Below are 18,710 nucleotides of genomic sequence, written 5' to 3'. Positions count from 1 at the left end.
GTTTCATATGTTTGAGTTAACAACTAGTTGAGTGGGATATTTTTCCTACTTACTCCCACTAAGTTTCACAATTGTCTAATCAAAGTAATGCGTATATCAGTTAAGGGGATACGCTGGCAGCTTAAAGAAATTTTTGATGGAGATCTACAGCAGTTCATTGGCAACCTACAGCCAGTCAGCTTGCCACTTGTGATTTGATTTTCTACATTGGGATTGTCAATCCATCTCCACTTGTCATTGGAATTTTCCTTGGGATCATCTCCCATTTTCTTATTTATATGAGTCTTGAGCTCTCATTTGTGATGGATAGAATGAGCTGTTGGGCTTGCGGAGACTCTGCTGGATTTTGTACTCAACTTTTATATAAATAAATAAAAGTCTTTGGGGTTACTAGCTTCTCTTGTGGTGCATTCTTTGGTTGATGAGGTATACCTGTGTCATTTGATGTTATTATTCATTCGATTATACATTGCTATCTAGTTGTTTTTTTTGTGCATTTGCCTGAAGGCATTATTGTCTAGGGAGGAGAGATTTGCAGCTATCTCAAATCTCCTTTGGGCTTGGTATATTTTGTGCTCTTGTTGTAGCTTGTCATTTTCAGTTGAATGAAAAGCTCAACTTGGTCTCTATATGCCAAGTCTCTTTTGCGCTAACAATTGGTTTGCAGGCATTTTTGTGTTCAAACTTCAAAGGATAGGTTGCCAACTCTATTGGAGTGTGAGGACTTCTTCGGTTGGAATAGTCACCTCCAAGGATATCAAAGGTCCCACAAGTTGTTCAAGCCAACAATCTCATAAGACATCAAAAGATTTATTTAAGAGGGGGTTTCTTGAACCCTTTGCTTATTTTCTATCTTGAAAAATTATCCCATATTTTCTTCTTTCATTTGTGTGTGTATTGGTTTTATCTAGCATTTGAGGCCGTATTTTTTTTGCATGCTAACTCTTTTGCTTGCTTTCCTACAGGTGTTCTTGGAGGCAATTCAAGTTTAAAGAAGAAAGCTAAAGCATAAACTAAGTAACCCTTTTCTATTGGGAAACCCAAGTCCAAGGTTATTTGGGTTTTCATTTGAAAGTGCTTGACTTCATTCTAAGCAAAAATAAAATAAAAAATCCATTTCTTAAAGAGCAATACTTTGAAGGCACTGGTTGTTTATGTATCTCATGCTTACCTTATGTGTTTATGGTTATTGCTCATATCAGGTTTGCTTATAAATCTTAAATAAATAATCTATTTAGCTCTAACAATTCTCCTAGAAACTCACATCTTTGTTTTTAACTTAACTTTCCATTAGGGGCCACCCTCCTTAGCTAACCTAGGAGATAGCTCAAACGGAGAGAGTTGGGATTAGTGTGACAGTCCCTTCTCTGAGTTCCCTGCCACCAACCACACCTTGTGGGGTTGAAGGCTTTTCTCACTGACCTGTAGGTAGGTGTAGGCGGCAGGGTCAACAAGTAGAACAACTGAAAAGGCCAAAACAATGGAAAAGAATGTATAGCCAGGATTTCCAAGTTTTCATACACTTTAAATAATCAACTATCTTACATAATACAATTATCTTCTTTGAAATTCCATTTGTACTACCAAAAAGTGCCATGTTTATTTCCAATTTCTGTCTAAAAAGGGAAAAACAATAAAAAAGCATGCATAGTTAGGCATTCCAATTATTTGTATGGATGTAAATAATCACATTTCTAAAATAATATAAATATTTACAATCACGAAGTATGCATAGTTAGGCATTCCAATTACATTTATGGATGTAAATAATCACATATCTAAATTAATATATATATATATATATATATCATTGGCACTAGTGCTTTGCTTATTTCCAGTCTCGACTCTCCATCACCCATATTTCTGTGACTTCTTTAGATGAAGCATCTAGAAATTCTGCCTTCTATTCAGTCCTGATCTACGGGTCAGTATCCCAGTTTCTAAACATGATCTACAAGTCTGCAATCCAACAGTTTCTAACATTTGTCTCTACACTGAAAGATCCAACTCATCATTTCTAATGAAACTGTCAACAGGAAGAACATTCTCATGCCTAAATAATTCTCATTGCATATGCTGATTTATGAAAACTAGGAGACCTGATAAGGAGAAGAGGGAGAGAATTTCGAATTTTAGTTTAAAGAGAGAGATAGAGAAACAACCTGTGAACTGTGTTCATGCTGTGTAGGTAGGCCAACCCAGATAGAATTTGGCGTGTGTATATCCTTATTACAGGCTCTTCAAGTGGCCCATAATCATTAATTAACTTGTGGATTGAGCCTCCAGGAACATATTCTAGATATATGTAAAATAAATCCTCCACCTGCACATTTCAAACAATTTCTAGGCTATCATAACATCAGCCAATACAAAAAATCGAGCGCAGAACCAGCCAAGATACATCATGGCAGAGTGAAAGACAATAGTCAAAGAAGAAAAGAAAAACAGTATGCAAAACAGCACCCACAGTTTCACTGCCATGGTATTGTACAATATTAGGATGTTCCAACCTGCTGAGAAGATTTATTTCCTGCAGCAACAAACAAACAAACAGTAGATGTCAAGCATGACATACTGGTTTTTATTATGTATTAGCAGAATGTGTGCTATAGAAACCAATAGTATGTTCCTTCTGTATCAAGAAATCCTATACTCTGGCTCAAACAGTTAAAGCCCCCTCCCTAATTCAACCATGGCATTGCCCTACCCTAATGCAGCCATGGCCTACCAATGCCAACCTTGGGGTCAGTAGAAAAATTGCAAAAATGGATCCATTGTAAGAAAATACAATAACGAACAACATCAAACATGAAGGCATAAAAGGCAAGCAGAAATTTCAAATGTCTAACCACCTGCCCCAAAGAAACTGACAAGAAAAAACAATATAATAGAAGCTAAAAGGATCACCCTTCATTTTCCAAAAACAGCATAACCAACAAGCTGTAAGCAACCATTGAAAAGCCTTGTATCAAACTGAGAAGTAGCTACATTCTCCATTAGGTTATTTCACAGAAGAAAATGCATAATCGATTTCTATGATCAGATGATTATCCAACTTGACAGTCAGTAGGTTCAATTGGAGGTTCAATGTAAATCTTAAAGTATAAGTAGGTCCTTAAAAAATTCTAATCTTAGATGTGTTCAATGGATGTTAAGATCTCTACACTGGAATTCTAAGAAGTTTCTGTTATTGAAAGGTGCAACCTTCAACAATAAAATTAACACTACTAGACTATACATAAACTTCTCCCCATTAAATGTGGCAGAATGCTGTCAAATAATCAAGAAAGATATGAGTGGGCTTTTTGAAATAAAATATAGCTATGTTTTAGCAGACTCCTCGTCACATACAAGAATTCATTTCCAACAAATATCAAGCAAATAACTGTCATCAAAAGAAGCATAGAAAAAGAAATTGGAAATATTAGCCTACCTTTTAAATAACAACTATTCTCCACAAGCATCACTGCTGATATTATACTAAAGTTGCCAATTGTTTGATTGCAGTTGATGAAATATAAGGAGTGAGTTCCTTTCCATTCCTACAGTGAAAGAAGACTCTTAGTCTTAATTGACTCTATATATCAGTTGGTACTAGAGACTGACACTCAGGTTCTTTAGAGTTTGCAAGTCTGGTTCCATTTGGAGGTTTCCCACCCAGAATTCCCCTTGAACTCTTAGCAAACTCTGCACCAAGATTTTGAGCCAGCCTTGCATGTTGACTTCCAAACAGCCCTTACAGTAAACTTGCATGCTCATATCTCAAAACTTATTCAATTCTATGCAAATTTCCATTCCAAATTTTTAGCAATTTAAGCAGTTGGCAGAAGCAGCAGAATTCTTACAATTTTTCAATGCAATTTTGACAATCTCCAGCGAAATTTCCATCAAACCAGACATTCTGCTGATTCTGGCCAAAATTAGCAGAATTTCCATTGATTCCTGAGACTTCCAATTGATATCTCCCAGAACTATATAAATATTTGGCACTGGTGAATTTTTCACGAAAACCAACAAAACAGACGGAATTCTGTCTCTGTGCACTTTTCCAGCAGAGTCTCTGTTTTACTCAACAGACCCATGACAGCTTGCAGTCCAAGAGACTCATACTCTTCCCAGGAGTCCAATCTTGTTCAACCCCCAGTAGATCAGTTGCAGAAACAACACCATCATCAATGTAATTTCCTAGCGGAGAAGCTTCCTCTGCAAAGACCCAAAAAAAACAGAGTTCAAAGCTATAAGATGATGCAAGACACGATGCCTATGTTTCAGCTGATGATGACTACACAACAACAAACATTACAGCAACAGCAACCAGCTCAGTCTCCTTGGCAATGTGAAATATGAGACTCCCTCCCAGCCCTGTGTATCAAGTGTCCAACTATCAGACACTCTGACACTTGCTCCAAGCACTGAACATGCATGGGACATTTCTAGTTCCATATCCATAAGCATCAGATCTCATTCAGAAGCCATCAGTCCCAGTTCCTGCCGATGATCATGATCATGATCATGATTAAGCAGCTTCTTGCCTTAGTGATCCAAACCTTCATAAGCAAGCTGAAGATTCTGATGTCTGCTACTGAGATCCCTGCTGCCCATGTATATACAGAGATAACCCTGGCAGAAAATTTTCCTTCTAGGATGCAGATTTCAAGCCAGCAGCCTCATATTATTCTCAGATGCCCCTTGCCCACTCATTGGTCAACTCATACACTTGATCAGATTGCTCACTAGATGAAGACAAGTCAACAACCATGAGGTACATTAACCATTGTTTCATACCAAGTGCTTACATTCAAAGCTTTTGACATTTAAGTAAGGATCATGGGTTGAAATCAGATAATATACCATGATGCTTGGAAATTATGCTTGTTGCCTCATTTCACCTTGGTGGTCATCTCTTTCTTCTAGTAAAGTGCAAACTCCTTGTGGCTTTTTCCTCACTGTCTAGGAGTGGCACAACTCCGAGGCCTTAATTGATGCAGTGTGTTCACACCCCTCCATACTTAACACTGAACAGATGTCATTTATCCTTGATCCATTGTCCTTTCTTTTGTTTGGTTTTCGTCAGTTGCTTGTACTGGTTCCCTATTTATCTCATCCTATGAGAAGAGGGGCTCAAAAAAACCCAGAGGCTGATGCCACTACAGAAGAAAGAATAATAAAAGCTTATGTCAATTGTTAAAATGCAAAAAAGTGGCAAAGCATGAATGATGATTAAAGGCCAAGAAACTTGAGCTCTACACCCTCATGTGAGGCCATCACCCTAGTCCCGTGATATCACGCCCATCAAAGTAAAAGGGACTTAAATAAACATCCCAACCCCTATGAACGATAAGAAAGCTTGCTAAGCAAGCCACATTAAAGTCAAGAAAAAGGCTAAGTAAAAGGTGGAAAAAACAATGCCAAGGAAAGAATAACTCCAGTAATGCAAGCATTCCTTCCACAAAGGCGCTCATGGATGATGGTCTTGCTTAACACACACATAATACTATGACACCTCTCATGAAGTACACCCCAAAACATATCACTTATCATTGACACCTATTAATTGAAGGGTCAGCCAAAGAATTGTTCCTCCCCCCTAGGGTTGGAAGCATGTGATAGGGCACTTGATGATCCTCCCATACCTAAATCTGGCAACTCGTTTAAGGTCATAAGCTAGTGTGAAGTTTGAAGCTGATAGTTTTTGTGATATTCTTAGGCTCTAACATTGAGTATGGTCCATGTTTTATACTTTAATGACTCTTGTGCCCATGCTAGAAGACCTTACTTGATTCTTTGAAGCTTTCATTTGATGATGATCCATAGTCCTTTGAAGAACATTGATGAGGCTTCACTCATACCTCTTGGACATTGATGACATTCCCTTTGGAGGGCCTTCCACTGTACCTTGGACATTGCATATTAGTTGATGGACATTGAGCTTGATGATGACCTGGCATGCACCTTGAGACTCCTCCAATTCCAACATCTTGGGCATTGTCCACCGAAGCTAGGGCATTGCTTATTGATGATGATGTAAGCTTGAAGAAGATGATGTTAGGCTTGAGAGGGTACTTTTGATGATGAGAGATGATATTTGATGAGGAGACATGCCCCTTAGACCATTCATTGCCCCTTTTAATGGAAAGACATATCTTTTGAGGATAACGTCCCCATTTTAGACCTCTACACCCACACGTGACCTTTTTAAGGGGACTTTTCATGTTATTTCATTATATTTTCACATGTGAGTCTATATCGAGGGTTGGTTTTGATGACCTATCCACCTTGTATCATGGACTTTTCATATTTTTGCGGCTTTTCGCCTAATTAGACTAAAGTGCTTGGTTTCCTTCATATAAATAGAGAGGAGTGCTTGGTTCATTTGGTGATTCCACAACTTGAGAGACATGCATCCCTAAAACTATATCTCTTTTCTCTAGTTCACTATGGAGCGCTAGTTGAACAACAAACTTGAGGACTTCTTAAATGTGGATTTGATCTCTTTTCATGGATATTTATGGAAAAGCTTGGATGAATGCATGGTAAAACAAGTACATTAACTTCTTTTATCTTGGCTTCATGTTTTATTGGATGGATGATGCACGTATTAAGCATGTTAGCATGATATATGTTTCATGAATCTTGTTAAACTAACCCTTCTTCCAAGACTTTTAGGAGGTAGCATGTTAGCTCCCCCTGTTAATCTATCTTTGAAAATTTGAAAGCCTTTAAATGAAACCCTAAGGTAAGTATGTTAACTTTCCCTAGTTCTTTTGAATCTTATTTCTACTATAAAGTTGCCCTATATTTGCATGTTCCTACACTCCATTAGCTCTAGATTGAGAAGATGCTATCTTGTGACAATCCTTAAAACCCTAAATCATTTTTTTATTTTGTTCTAGCATAATTAGGGTTTATTTACAGAAAAATCATACATTTTCAGCATTTATTGACTCGCACATTGATGTCTTAGGGTTAGGAATTGTTTGGAATTGATTGGATAAGCAAAAGTCACATTTAGGTGCAATGTCTAGCAATTCATTAGGGTTGACATCTAAAGTTTAAGTGTAGTTACATGCCTTTTTAGCCAGAGAAAATTGTTGTAATTTATTCTCTTATTTACTCATAATTTTATCCTTCATTTTACATTTTATTACAATAGTTTTTGGGGCTAAATTTGTTGTTGTTATAAACTATTGTATTGCTGCAAATTTTGATTTAAAGAGCTAGTTATGACTGCCAAGTGCAATTTTTAGATTGTAGGTGTTTGGAAACCAATTTGAGCCTCTATTGGTTGACCTAGATCACAAATAAATGTGACAATGAATGCAGGATTTCAAATATGGTGAGCTAGATCAACCAATTAGACTAATTAAACCCTAGATCACAAAACAAGGGGAAGGATTTATAAGAAAGAAGTTTATAATTTTAATTTTTTGGGTGGTCAGAAACAAGATGGACCAATGACTTATGCATTGGGTGATGGAATATTTCTTTCCCTACTGGATGCTTTATAACTAGTGTGAAGAAGTTCTCTCCCACTTGGTACTTGAGAAAGAAGCATCAATTTGAAATCAAATAAACTAAGGCTCCTAAAGAAGATTAAATTAATAGAAGTAAATAACCTACGCTAGCCAAATTTTTCTCTAGACAATCAAGTAGTAATGAGACAAAGTCTAGGATGACATTTCTCTCAAATACAATTATAAAATTTATCTAAAGAAATTTCAAAGATGCCAAAAGATAGAAAAGAAATTCTTACCTTTTAGGTTTCTACACCATTTACCAAACTCTTTACTGCTTCAAGAGTCAAGACTAATAGATATTTGATCTCCCTCATAAATATGAAAATTTTCACATAATGGAAAGAAAAATACCAAAAATGAGTGACTGGAAAGCTTTTTAGTATTCTCCAACAAATCGAAATGAAGAAGGTTCCTATGAAAATTTCAAGTCCAAAATCCTATTGCCACAACTAGAAATTATTCTTCTAATTGTTAATTAATTTAACAGTTAATCCGCTACGAAAAGTACCAAATAATTCACACTGCAACCTTCACAAATAAACTGCAGAAGAAAAATAGTGTTGGAATCTGAGAAAATCTAGCACATACACACAAATTTTACATAGTTATTTTTTGGACAAATGTCCCTAGAAAAACCCAACTTGGGAAAACCAGTGCAGCAGTTGAGGGTTTTATTATTATGCAACAGTAAAATCTGAGTACAATCTATGGATGCTCAACTAGCAATCCAAACAACAAGAAAATTTGGCCAAAATGATCAAAGGGAATTACCCTTCTTCCACAAGCAACCCTAGCACAACTTTCCTTCAGAAACTCGTCCTCCTGCAACCCTCACGCTGGCCTCTGCACAGTGCTTGTTCAAGCCCTATGACGTCTAGCCCGGAACTGCCTCGATGAAGTCGTTATGCTTGTCTCTGCTGAGGAAATCGCTTCTCTGGCACTCTGGAACCTCTACCCAACCTCTGGAATTGAAAACGATTTTTCCTCCAGCTAAATCGAGTTTCTCTTCTGAAGCAATTGTGCAGTCCTCTGCGCTGTCCCACTAGGAATAACTCAGCATCTTACTGCAGCGTCTCTGGATCTGGAAAACTTCCTCTGAACCACTGTTTCTGCTTCAATCTCTGGCTCTCCGGCAACTACTGCTACTCTCTGGAAATTAATCTGCCAAGGAAATCGAACTGTTGAAGTGTATTCTCCAAGTTCCCATCGACTTCTCCTTATAATCTTCTGTTGGAGCACCAACGACCAAGATTATAACTTAATCAAGGGCTAGAATCATCTTGAAGTTGATCCATGTGAGTTTCTAGAGAATTCTCACCTTGACTTAAGACTTAGGAGACATTTAAAAATAGGTTAATAATCTAATTAAGTTATCTCTAGGTGGAATTTCCAGAAACGACTTCTGGGTTTTGTAGATCTCATGCATTCTAGCCTCTCCACCAAATTTTGTGGCTAGAACACATCCGATGCTACAAAAACTAACACTCCCTCTTAGCGAGGATTGTGTTCTAGTCTTGCACACCGAGTCACAACACTTTATCTATGTGTCATCTCCCATCACGCTGTTGATGTCTGGCTACTGCTGCCCACCAATCACTGTGCAACTCTGATGTTACATCTATGCTACTGCTATACCGCCGCCAACTCTGAATCTGCACTGCAACTCCCTCTCATCTATTGTTGCTGCAACTGCAACTGAGAAGCATCCAAAATATTGAATCATATGTGTTCAGTGTGATGCATCTATCTCCTAAGTCCTGACTGCTATTGGCCTATGCACTATCACTGAAGAATAGGCATTGTTGCCAACTCTGCATTAAGCCATCTGCTTTGTTATCAACACTGCGCCGCGCTCCTCAGCATTTGACTGCTACTAGTCTACAACTGTCACTCTAGTACTGACTGCATCAACTGCCACTGATCCATCCTGCTACTAAATACTATGGGCCCCTGTAGCCAGGTAATGATCCATGAGATGGACTCCCCTCAATGACCCTGCCCACTCTCTGTAGCTCTTTGGGGCTATAGCACCAAATCACCCCATCTCATTGCTACAGGTATATCTGCAAACATAGCAAACTTTTCCTCTATCCTAGAGGAAATCTTGTCTATTTCCACGGATGTTGCTTGCTAATCCTACTTCTCTTGCTTGTACTTCTTCCTGAGAGGACATTGCGCGCTGTAGTGACCACACTCACCACACCTTAAGCACTTGACCTTTGGCAGGTCCTCCTTTTTCTTCTTCTTCTCCCCCTGCCCCTGATTGGGACCCTCAGATGTGAGGGCCACATTCTCCTCCTCCTTCACACCATTCAATATGCTACTATTGTTGCCATTGATGGAGCTTTTTAGAAGAGTTCGCCTCAACTCCTCCTGCTACAAGTCAGACCACATCATGTCCCATTCTAGTAGCTTAGCTCGTCCCAATATACTTTGGACAAAGACTTGCCAATCCTCCGAGACACTGTTCGATGCCAACCGCACTAGCTCTATTGGTTGAGGTGTTGCGCCAACAGCCGCAAGCCGATCCCAGACCTCCTGAATCCCGGTGAGGAAGGGATCTATGCCTTCCCCTTTTTGCATCCTGATGCATCTCATCTTTTCTTCCAAAAACATCTTTCGTTGCTCGAAAGTACCCTGATATAGTTGGGCGAGAGCATCCCACATCTGTTTGGCAGTATCCTTGCTAGATATATGTGAGACTATATGGTCCCGGACTCCATCCAGGTCAACCGCTTCGCCTTCACCATTTCCCTCTAGTATTCCTTCAACTAATTAGCATCCTAGGGAACTGCCACAACATTATCTATGTGGAGCTTCAGTCCATATTCATCTAACAGGAAGGACATCCTGGGGTTCCAGATGACACAGTTAGAGGAACCCTCCAACCTATCCTGATCTGTAAGCCCTGTTGCAGCCATCTCTGAATCTGTCGAAAACTCCCTCTTTCCCTGCACTTGGTTGCTAGTTCTACTATACGCACTCCCTTTTGGATAAGAAAATTTGCACTCAGCTACTGCCAATCTGCTACTGGAAAAAATCAAACTTTTGAGACTCGAGGTTCTCTGAGAGAAATTTTCCCTCCGTGTGTGTTTTTCTCTTCCACCCGACGTTGATTTTGCTACTACAAAACCCTCTGCGTCGAACCAAGGAATATGCTCAGCGAAAATATGAGCTCTTGCTGCTCCCTCTGACTGTTGGAATCACCATCCTAGGCAAATCGAATTTTTCTACCAATCCTGCAACTGAAAAATCGAATTTTTGCCCCAACATTTTGGCCTACCTATCAATTAAACTGCACAACCTCTAGGAATTTTGGCCTGCTGCTCCCTCTCAGGAGCGAAATTTTCTCCTCCGCTTCTGAGCTTCCCGACTGATCACTCACGCTTTCATACCATGTGAAAATTTCAACTTTAAAATCCTATTTCAGCAACTGGAAATTATTCTTCTAATTGTTAGTTAATTTAACAATTTATCTATTACGGCAAATACCAAATAATTCACACTATAACCTTCACATACGAACTGCGGAAGAAAAATAGCGTTGCAATCTAAGAAAATCGAGAATACGCACAAATTTTACACAGTTATTTTTAGACAAATGTCCCCCGAAAAAACCCAACTTGGGAAAACTAGTGCAACCGTTGAGGGTTTTATTATTATGCAGCAGTGAAATCTGAGTACAATCTATGGATGCCAAATCCAAAGAGCAAGAAAATATGGCCGAAATTATCTAAGGGAATTACCCTTCTTCCACAAGCAACCTCAGCACAACTTTCCTTCATAAACTCATCCTCTTGGAACACTTACACTGGCCTTTGCACAGTGCTTACGCAGGCCCTATGAAGTCTAGCCCAAAACTGCCTCTGATGAAGTCGTTCTACCTATCTCTGCTGAGGAAATCGCTTCTCCGACACTCTGGAACCTCCACCCAGCCTCTGGAACTAAAAATAATTTTTCCTCCAGCTAAATTGAGTTGCTCTTCTGAAGCAATTGCGCAGTCCTTTGCACTACCCCACTGGGAATACCTCGGCCTCTTGCTACGGTCTCTCCGGATCTGGAAAACTTCCTCTAGATCACTGTCTTTGCCCCTCACTATCTTTGCTTCAATCTCGAGCTCTCCAACAAATATTACTGCTCTTTGGAAATCAATCTGCCAAGGAAATCAAACAACTGAAGTGTATTCTCGAAGTTCCCATCGACTTCTTCTTATAATCCTCTATTGGAGCACCAACAACCAAGATTAAAACATAATCAAGGGATAGAATCATCTTGAAGTCGATCTATGTGAGTTTCTAGAGAATTCTCACCTTGACTTAATTAATTCTGATTAATTAACTAGTTTTCCTAAGTTTAGACTTAGGAAACATTAAAAAATAGGTTAATAATCTAATTAAGTCATCTCTAGGTGGAATTTCCAGAAACAATTTCTGGATTTTAGAGATCTCATGCATTCTAGCCTCTCCACCAAATTTTGTGGCTAGAACAATCCGATGCTACAAAAACTAATAGTTCCTCCTTATATAGAATGGAGTTCTTCATCCTCTACAACAAAATACAACTAGTGGACTCAAAACCATGAGCATTTCAAACCACTAGCTCAATACCATGTGTGGCTTAAAAACCATAGGCTCTTAAACAATATGTCATTTACAAAAATGAAAAATTCATCCTTCGAAATTCAACAAGGAGATTATTTCACAATGAACTATTTCAAAAATTACCTTAAAAAGTGGGTGTTGTTAACACCCAAATTGTATGCGCATGATAAAAGCCCCATCCACAATGCACAATCTAACAAGAACCTTTTAGAAAGGTCATCCACTGTCACCTCAGTACCCTGTCCTCTTGCTTTAGGCCATCTCTTCTTCGACTCAAGGGGGGCTTCCCTACTAGAATCACTAAGGCTTAGTCAAAAGAGCACAAGGTGGTACCAATGGTAACCTCAATGAAACATTTTTCTGGAATTTTTTTAGGGCATTTTGAAAAAAGGTGATGGAGAGATATGAAGATCAATGCCAATACCCTTCTAAGGCTATGGTGTCAAGAGGAATCAAGTGGCAAGATGAGATCAAGAAGAAAACCATCTTAAGTCAGTTATCCAGTGTTTTGTGGATTAGGGCAAGAGTTTAGAACCCGGTAGATAAATTACCCCCGTGGCTAATCAAGGAAAATCATAAAATCATGGCACCACTATAAGGCATCCCTCCAAGGCGAAAGCCTTCAACCAAAAGGTCTACTATGGCATGAAATAGAATCACAATCCTTACTAAGGAGCATTGGAGTATGGCCTAGCAAGGAGGTTTAAAACTTACACCAAATCAACAAAGGAGAAAGTGTGAAAAGATCCTCTAGATGTCCTCCTTCCAAGTGACAAAGTTTCCCTTCAAATGGATCGGCCTTAATAGCCTTGTGTGTAATGTTTCTTCCTAGAATAATTTCCCTAATATCAATTTCAAAATTTTGCATTTTTGACTATTAAGGGGACCCACAAAATTTTGGGGATGAGGCTTATGAGAAGGGGGCCGAAATAATTTTGTTAGTGGAATGTGGGGGCCACACCCACATGTAATACACACCCCTTGGAGAGAAAGGTCGAATTTTCCAAGGAAAGAGGTCGAAATAGTGGATGGCGGGACCCACATGGGGAGGCAAGTCAAAATTATAAATAGAAGGGGCATAGCAGCTATTGGCATCTTTTGTCAACTTATCTATTTTCTTGTTGGTCAAGTTGTTTAGCAGGGTCACAAGTGTTGCTTAGCACAGAGCTTTCTAAGGGGAGAGTTCACCCTTCTTTCGGTGGACTTCGAGTGCCACCGTAGGGAGGTAATTCATTGCTACGTGGGTAAGGAGATTTGTTGAGTTGGAGATCAATTCAGCAGCGTTCCTTCAGCCAATTCGTACTCCGGTGAGTACGCATTTTGGAAATCGTATCACTCATTTCAATTGGCTTCTAGGGTGTTTTGTCGAGAGAAATTTAGTATAGCTACTCCAGGGGAAGATTAAGCCTTGTGAAGAATTTGGGGGTCAAAGATTGTTGCTTTCGGGCAGGTCAAACTTATCTTTCCCAGGGCCTGCACAGGAGACAAGTCCTAGGCACACGTGGGAGTTGAGGAGAGGGCTTGTGGAGCTGGGTTGTGTAGAGGAATTGAAAGAGTCGTCCGAGGAAGAAAATTTAAGCATTTTGGCACCATTTCAAGCGTTGCAGCAGAGGCTTTTCAGGAGGGTTATATTTTCCAACTAGTTGTGGAGGTTGTGGTATTTGGGGGTCAATTTCGGGGTTCAAAACTAGACCAAACCCTTCCTTGGTTTTGGTGGGTTTGTTGAGAGGAGAATGGGCTAATTTTGTAGAATTTTCTGAGCATGGAGGTGGGGCAAATCTTCAGTTTTTCCAGTGAGCAGTGCAGTCTCACTAGGGTCAGCGCAGATTCTTGCAGAGGAGTTGTTCTACAGCGATTGGGCAGACTTTGTTGGACACTTGAGGCTTGTAGCTTGCCTTGAGCAAGCCCAGGTGCATTCCTTCCATCATACATTGTACTCCTATCATTTGATAATAAATTTTGGCCCATTTTGGCATGTTTCTGGAGCATTTTTGGTTTCCAAATTGCATGTGTCATTTCTTGTGTTAGATGTGCTTAATTTGCTTTGTTTATCACTGTTAACTTCCATTTAGGATATTACATTGTGACAGTCTTGAGTAGTCACAATAATGCCTTTAATCATGTAGAAGAAATGACCAAGAAAGAACAACTTCTAAATAAACAAACATTCACCACATAGATAAGCCTTAACAACAAAAATGTTCCCATAAATATATTTCAATTAAGCACAAAGGAAAGGATTGCTCTCACAATCCAACCATGAGTGAAAAAGAGGGAGTGCATCTCTTTATACAAGGGATGCATCTCTCCCTTTACAATAAAATAATAATTTTTTACGTGATTCCTTGAATCAAGCTAAGTAAATCAAAATTCTAACTAATTAATATATCACAACAATAAAATAAAAGTGGTTTAGCCATTTAAATTTTATACAATGATCAAATGAGGTCAATTCCCATAAGAGGGGCGGATCCACCAAAGAAGAGCACAAAATGGTCCAAGCTGCCACAGCAAGCCTTCAAATGATCCAAAAAATTGACGTAGAGTCAACATTCCAAGGAAGATGGTGATCCAAGTGTGGAAAGGTCTCCTCCCAAGTCAAAAGGGATCCAACGTCCTTCTTTTCTAGTGCAATAACTTCATGAAAACGTGGTAATACTCCATCAGAAAGGGGTGGCACCATGATAATAACTCCATAAATCAAGTGATATAATTGCCCAACACCTCCAAATAGTGTCCCAAATGAAGATCCATGGTCATGCCTTGGGTCAAAGCACTCCATAAAGCATAGAAGATGTCCTTCCAAGTCAAATTGTGGGTCATAAAACCCCCATCCAGCCAAGTAAGGTCAAATATAATGAAGTTAGTCCCCACTCTAGCTGACTTAGTCTTCAACATACTTCATCCAAGCTATATCCACATCATCTAAGGTATACCGAGAGAGTGACACATCATCCACATTACCCTTCCAAGCCATCCAAAGTACCCAAATCGCTGCCACAAGTGTTGTACGTGCAATTCAGCCATCAAATGATATCATAATCAGCCCACAAAGTGACCAATAAGGACAGTGTTCAAATAATTTCCAAATGGCATGCATAGGAGACATCCAAGTGTCCACAAACAGCCCCAAAACTGCCTCAGGAGGTGAAACCAATACTTTGGAATATGTGAACTTGAAAAATATGAACTACCTTGGGAAATGTGAAAGCACCCAAAAATCAGAATCCAACCAGATCAGGAAGGGGGGCTAAGCCATGCCACCAACTTCTCCGTTCATCAAAAATTTTACTATCGGTACCCCTTCTGAAAGGACAGGTAACAGGTGCATTACAAATACATGGGCCATAAGGTGTGCCGCTTCCTCAAATTAATGTTTTCATCGGCCATGCGTACAAAGTGGAAGTCCAGAGCAATCTTCTTCAATGTTGGAGCTGATGTATCAAATTGGATCGTTGATGTGGCATTCTTCTTTGAAATGAACAGTGAAATCTGTAATTGGAATGGTGATTATAACCAATGTTTTTAAAACCGGAACCGATGACCGGACCGGTCCACCTAGTGAACCAGTTTACCGACTGGAACCGGTCGAACCGGGACTGGTTAGGTCTAAACGAACTAGTTTTAGAAAAATACATTAAATAATTAATTTTTAATGAAACAAAACTATTTTTAAGATTCAAAACCATGATTCCAAGCCAATAGAGACAAAATATGCAAAGTTTGCTCATTTATATACCATGTAAAGGTGAATATATCAAAATGGCACCGAGTGCAATACATATCATTGACAAAATAGTAAACTACATAAGCAATGAGGCTCTAAATGGCCTATAAAGTCCAAAAACAATGCTGCAAGCTATGAGGCCATTGGCCTACTACAAGTCTACAATGTACACACGATCAATCATCAAGTTCATCACCACTACTGGACACAAGATCATCATCAGGAGCTACATAGACATCATCTGGTTCAGAGTCTGAGGATGCCTCAGCCTGATCTGCAACTTGTAATGTGGCGCATCGCTATTGATCCGTCTTATGTGTGTTGTTGTGTGAGTTGAATCTTTCAATCGTTCTTATGTGTCTTGTTGCGTGAGTTGAATCTTTTAGTCATTATGATGTTTGTGACATGTCACTTTCATTTACAACTTATCATGATAAGCCCTTTTCCTTGTTGCAATTTACTTGATATTGAAGTTTTACTTTCTTGTGAGGTTGAGATTTTTTGAAAGTTTAAGTAGCTTGCAAAATGCAACATTTGCAAATTCTTTTCCTTTTGCTCCCTATCATAAGGATTGGAGTTTTCAATCTTTCATTTACATGTGATCTGATGCACATTATTGAAAGTTCCAAACTTGTTTCTTTTGCTTTGTGGCTCTTATGGTCTTATTGCACCTTTATTGATACCCAAAGGTACATCATTGTGCAACGTGTTGTGGTAACTTTGAACTTCAAAACTTGCGAACTTTGTGCCATAGGTTGATATAAAAAATCAAAAGAAAGAGGCAGTTGATCAAATGACACAGGCTTAAAAGGTTCAAAGTCTAGGAGATTTTCACCTTGTCATAAGTATTAAAAAGTTAAAAGCTTCGATGATGCATGCCATATTACAAATATGGAAGGTTGCCAAAAATTAGTGAATGTTGTTGGGACTAGCAAGTTCTAAGTTTAAGTGACATGAAAAGTGTCACAATGAGAGTAACTTTCGAGGAGGTGTGTGTCGAAGCTTGAAAACTTCAACAAAATACTTGAGGTGAAGATAAAAGAGGGACTAGTAGATAGAAAATTAAGGCTTAGCAACACTCTACAAATTTCACAAGTCATGAGCTCAATGCCAAAAAGGCTTTAAACAACACAAGCTAAAGATCTAATGTGAAACCAAGAGCTTGTAGGTAAAATGTAGTTGTTTCAAGATGTAGGTGGACTTTAAGTGGCAATGGACGCTGATTCCAACTCAAGCTCGTTTCATTTGAGTCACAACCTCTACTAACTGCACATCTTGAAAGTTTGATGTTAGTTGAACCAACCTAGCTCATTCACATAAACATTATATAGTAACCGGCCAGTTTAGGATGGAACCCGACCAATTTAACTACAACCCAGCAATGTTTTTAAAACCGGAACCGGTGACCGGACCGGTCCACCTAATGAACCGGTTTACCGACCGGAACCGGTCTAATCGGGACTGGTTTGGTCTAAATGAACCGGTTTTAAAAAATACATTAAATAATTAATTTTTAATGAAACAAAACTATTTTTAAGATGTAAAACCATGATTCCAAGCCAATAGAGACAAAATATGCAAAGTTTGCTCATTTATATACCATGTAAAGGTGAATATATCAAAATGGCACCGAGTGCAATACATATCATCAACAAAATAGCAAAATACATAAGAAATGAGGCTCTAAATGGCTTATAAAGTCTAAAAACAATGCTGCAAGCTATGAGGCCATTGGCCTACTAGGTATTCTGTGTAAGTGTATATGTTTCCATTGTGTTAGCCCTTGAAAATGCACTCTTCTCTTTTAGGCTTTAACTACTATAGAGGCCTCTATTAGAAGGCCCACTGCCCAAGGGCAGCGTGTGAAGATGAAGGCTTGCCCATTGGCCTTGTTACGCACTCTTTTTTCTGGACTAAAAAGGGGGCCTGAAGGTGCCTTTATGAAGAAAAGGGTGGTGTGAAGCAAAGTAAGCTTGATGGAACTCATTAGTTGGATCCATGGACTTCCCAAATTGCAAATGTCAACCACGTTAAACAAGTTTGTACATGGGCGAGACCTGAAGGCTGACGCAGAGGATGAACTTGCAGCCTTGAGGAGTCGTGCAATGTCTTGGATGTTATTAGAAGACACATATGATTGCAGTGAAGTTACGAGCCACATATCTACTGTAGAATTCGTCCAAGAAATCCAAAAAGAAGTTGCTCATTTTAAATTTGTAAAAATTCTTCCTTGGTATTCTGTGTATTTGAATGTGAGGAGTTGGACTGAGATAATAATGATGAGTTGAATACTAAAATGGGGTGTAAAGTTCTTGCTGTGGCCAGTTATTTATGATAACCAAGCCAACTGACTTAACTCATAAAGTTGTAATGCCGTAATGCAAAGTTCCTTTCAGAAAAGGACTGAGCAGAGAAAAGGCAGTTATCATTAAAGTTGAAGGCATTTGGATATAATGCACCCTGTGGAGATATTCTACTTAATCTAACATATGTAATGGAAGTTGGTACATTGGCTCAAATTACTAGTATACAGGGAGATCAGGGGTTTCTGGTAGGTCCTTGACACTTGTGGATTACGGAGTTGGTGAATGAGGATCCTCTCATAGTTAAAGATGGATATGTGGACAGTCCAAATGGTGACAGTTGAAATGTAGACATGGCCCTGCCTAAAACCGGCCGGTTTAGGACAGAACCGGCCGGTTTGTTACAAACCGGTCGGTTCCGTCCTAAACCGGTCGGTTCCGTCCTAAACCGGCCGGTTTTCACCGGTTAGGGCAAAAAAATGGAGAAATCAGCATTTAAACCGGGTTTTTTAACCGGCCAGTTAGACCGGTAACCGGTTTTCAAAAACGGTTTTTAAAACAC

At 39.1% G+C, this 18,710-nt stretch overlaps 1 protein-coding gene across 4 annotated transcripts in view; it reads right to left on the bottom strand.

Moving 5' to 3' along the window:
• The window catches only part of LOC149141481 (mitogen-activated protein kinase kinase kinase YODA-like), a 193,663-nt gene that overhangs the window by 151,779 nt on the left and 23,174 nt on the right, over positions 1 to 18,710 (bottom strand). For all 4 annotated transcript variants that reach the window (XR_016264566.1, XR_016264565.1, XR_016264564.1 and 1 more), the window contains exons 3-4: positions 2,468 to 2,530; positions 2,163 to 2,323 (exon numbers count right to left, since the gene is read on the bottom strand). Coding sequence is in view for 1 of the 4 variants with exons in the window: in XM_089448703.1 (XP_089304829.1) it covers positions 2,163 to 2,323; positions 2,468 to 2,530 (224 nt within the window). In the remaining 3 variants the exon portion in view is untranslated. The remainder of the gene's footprint in view (positions 1 to 2,162; positions 2,324 to 2,467; positions 2,531 to 18,710) is intronic.

The sequence above is a fragment of the Pinus tabuliformis genome, chromosome X (assembly GCF_031772625.1).
Source record: "Pinus tabuliformis cultivar Carrire ecotype Pingquan chromosome X, CPIR1, whole genome shotgun sequence".
Taxonomy (NCBI): domain Eukaryota; kingdom Viridiplantae; phylum Streptophyta; class Pinopsida; order Pinales; family Pinaceae; genus Pinus; species Pinus tabuliformis.
The sequence above is the reverse complement of the archived record's forward strand: the minus strand, read 5'-3'. Positions and strand labels throughout refer to the sequence as shown.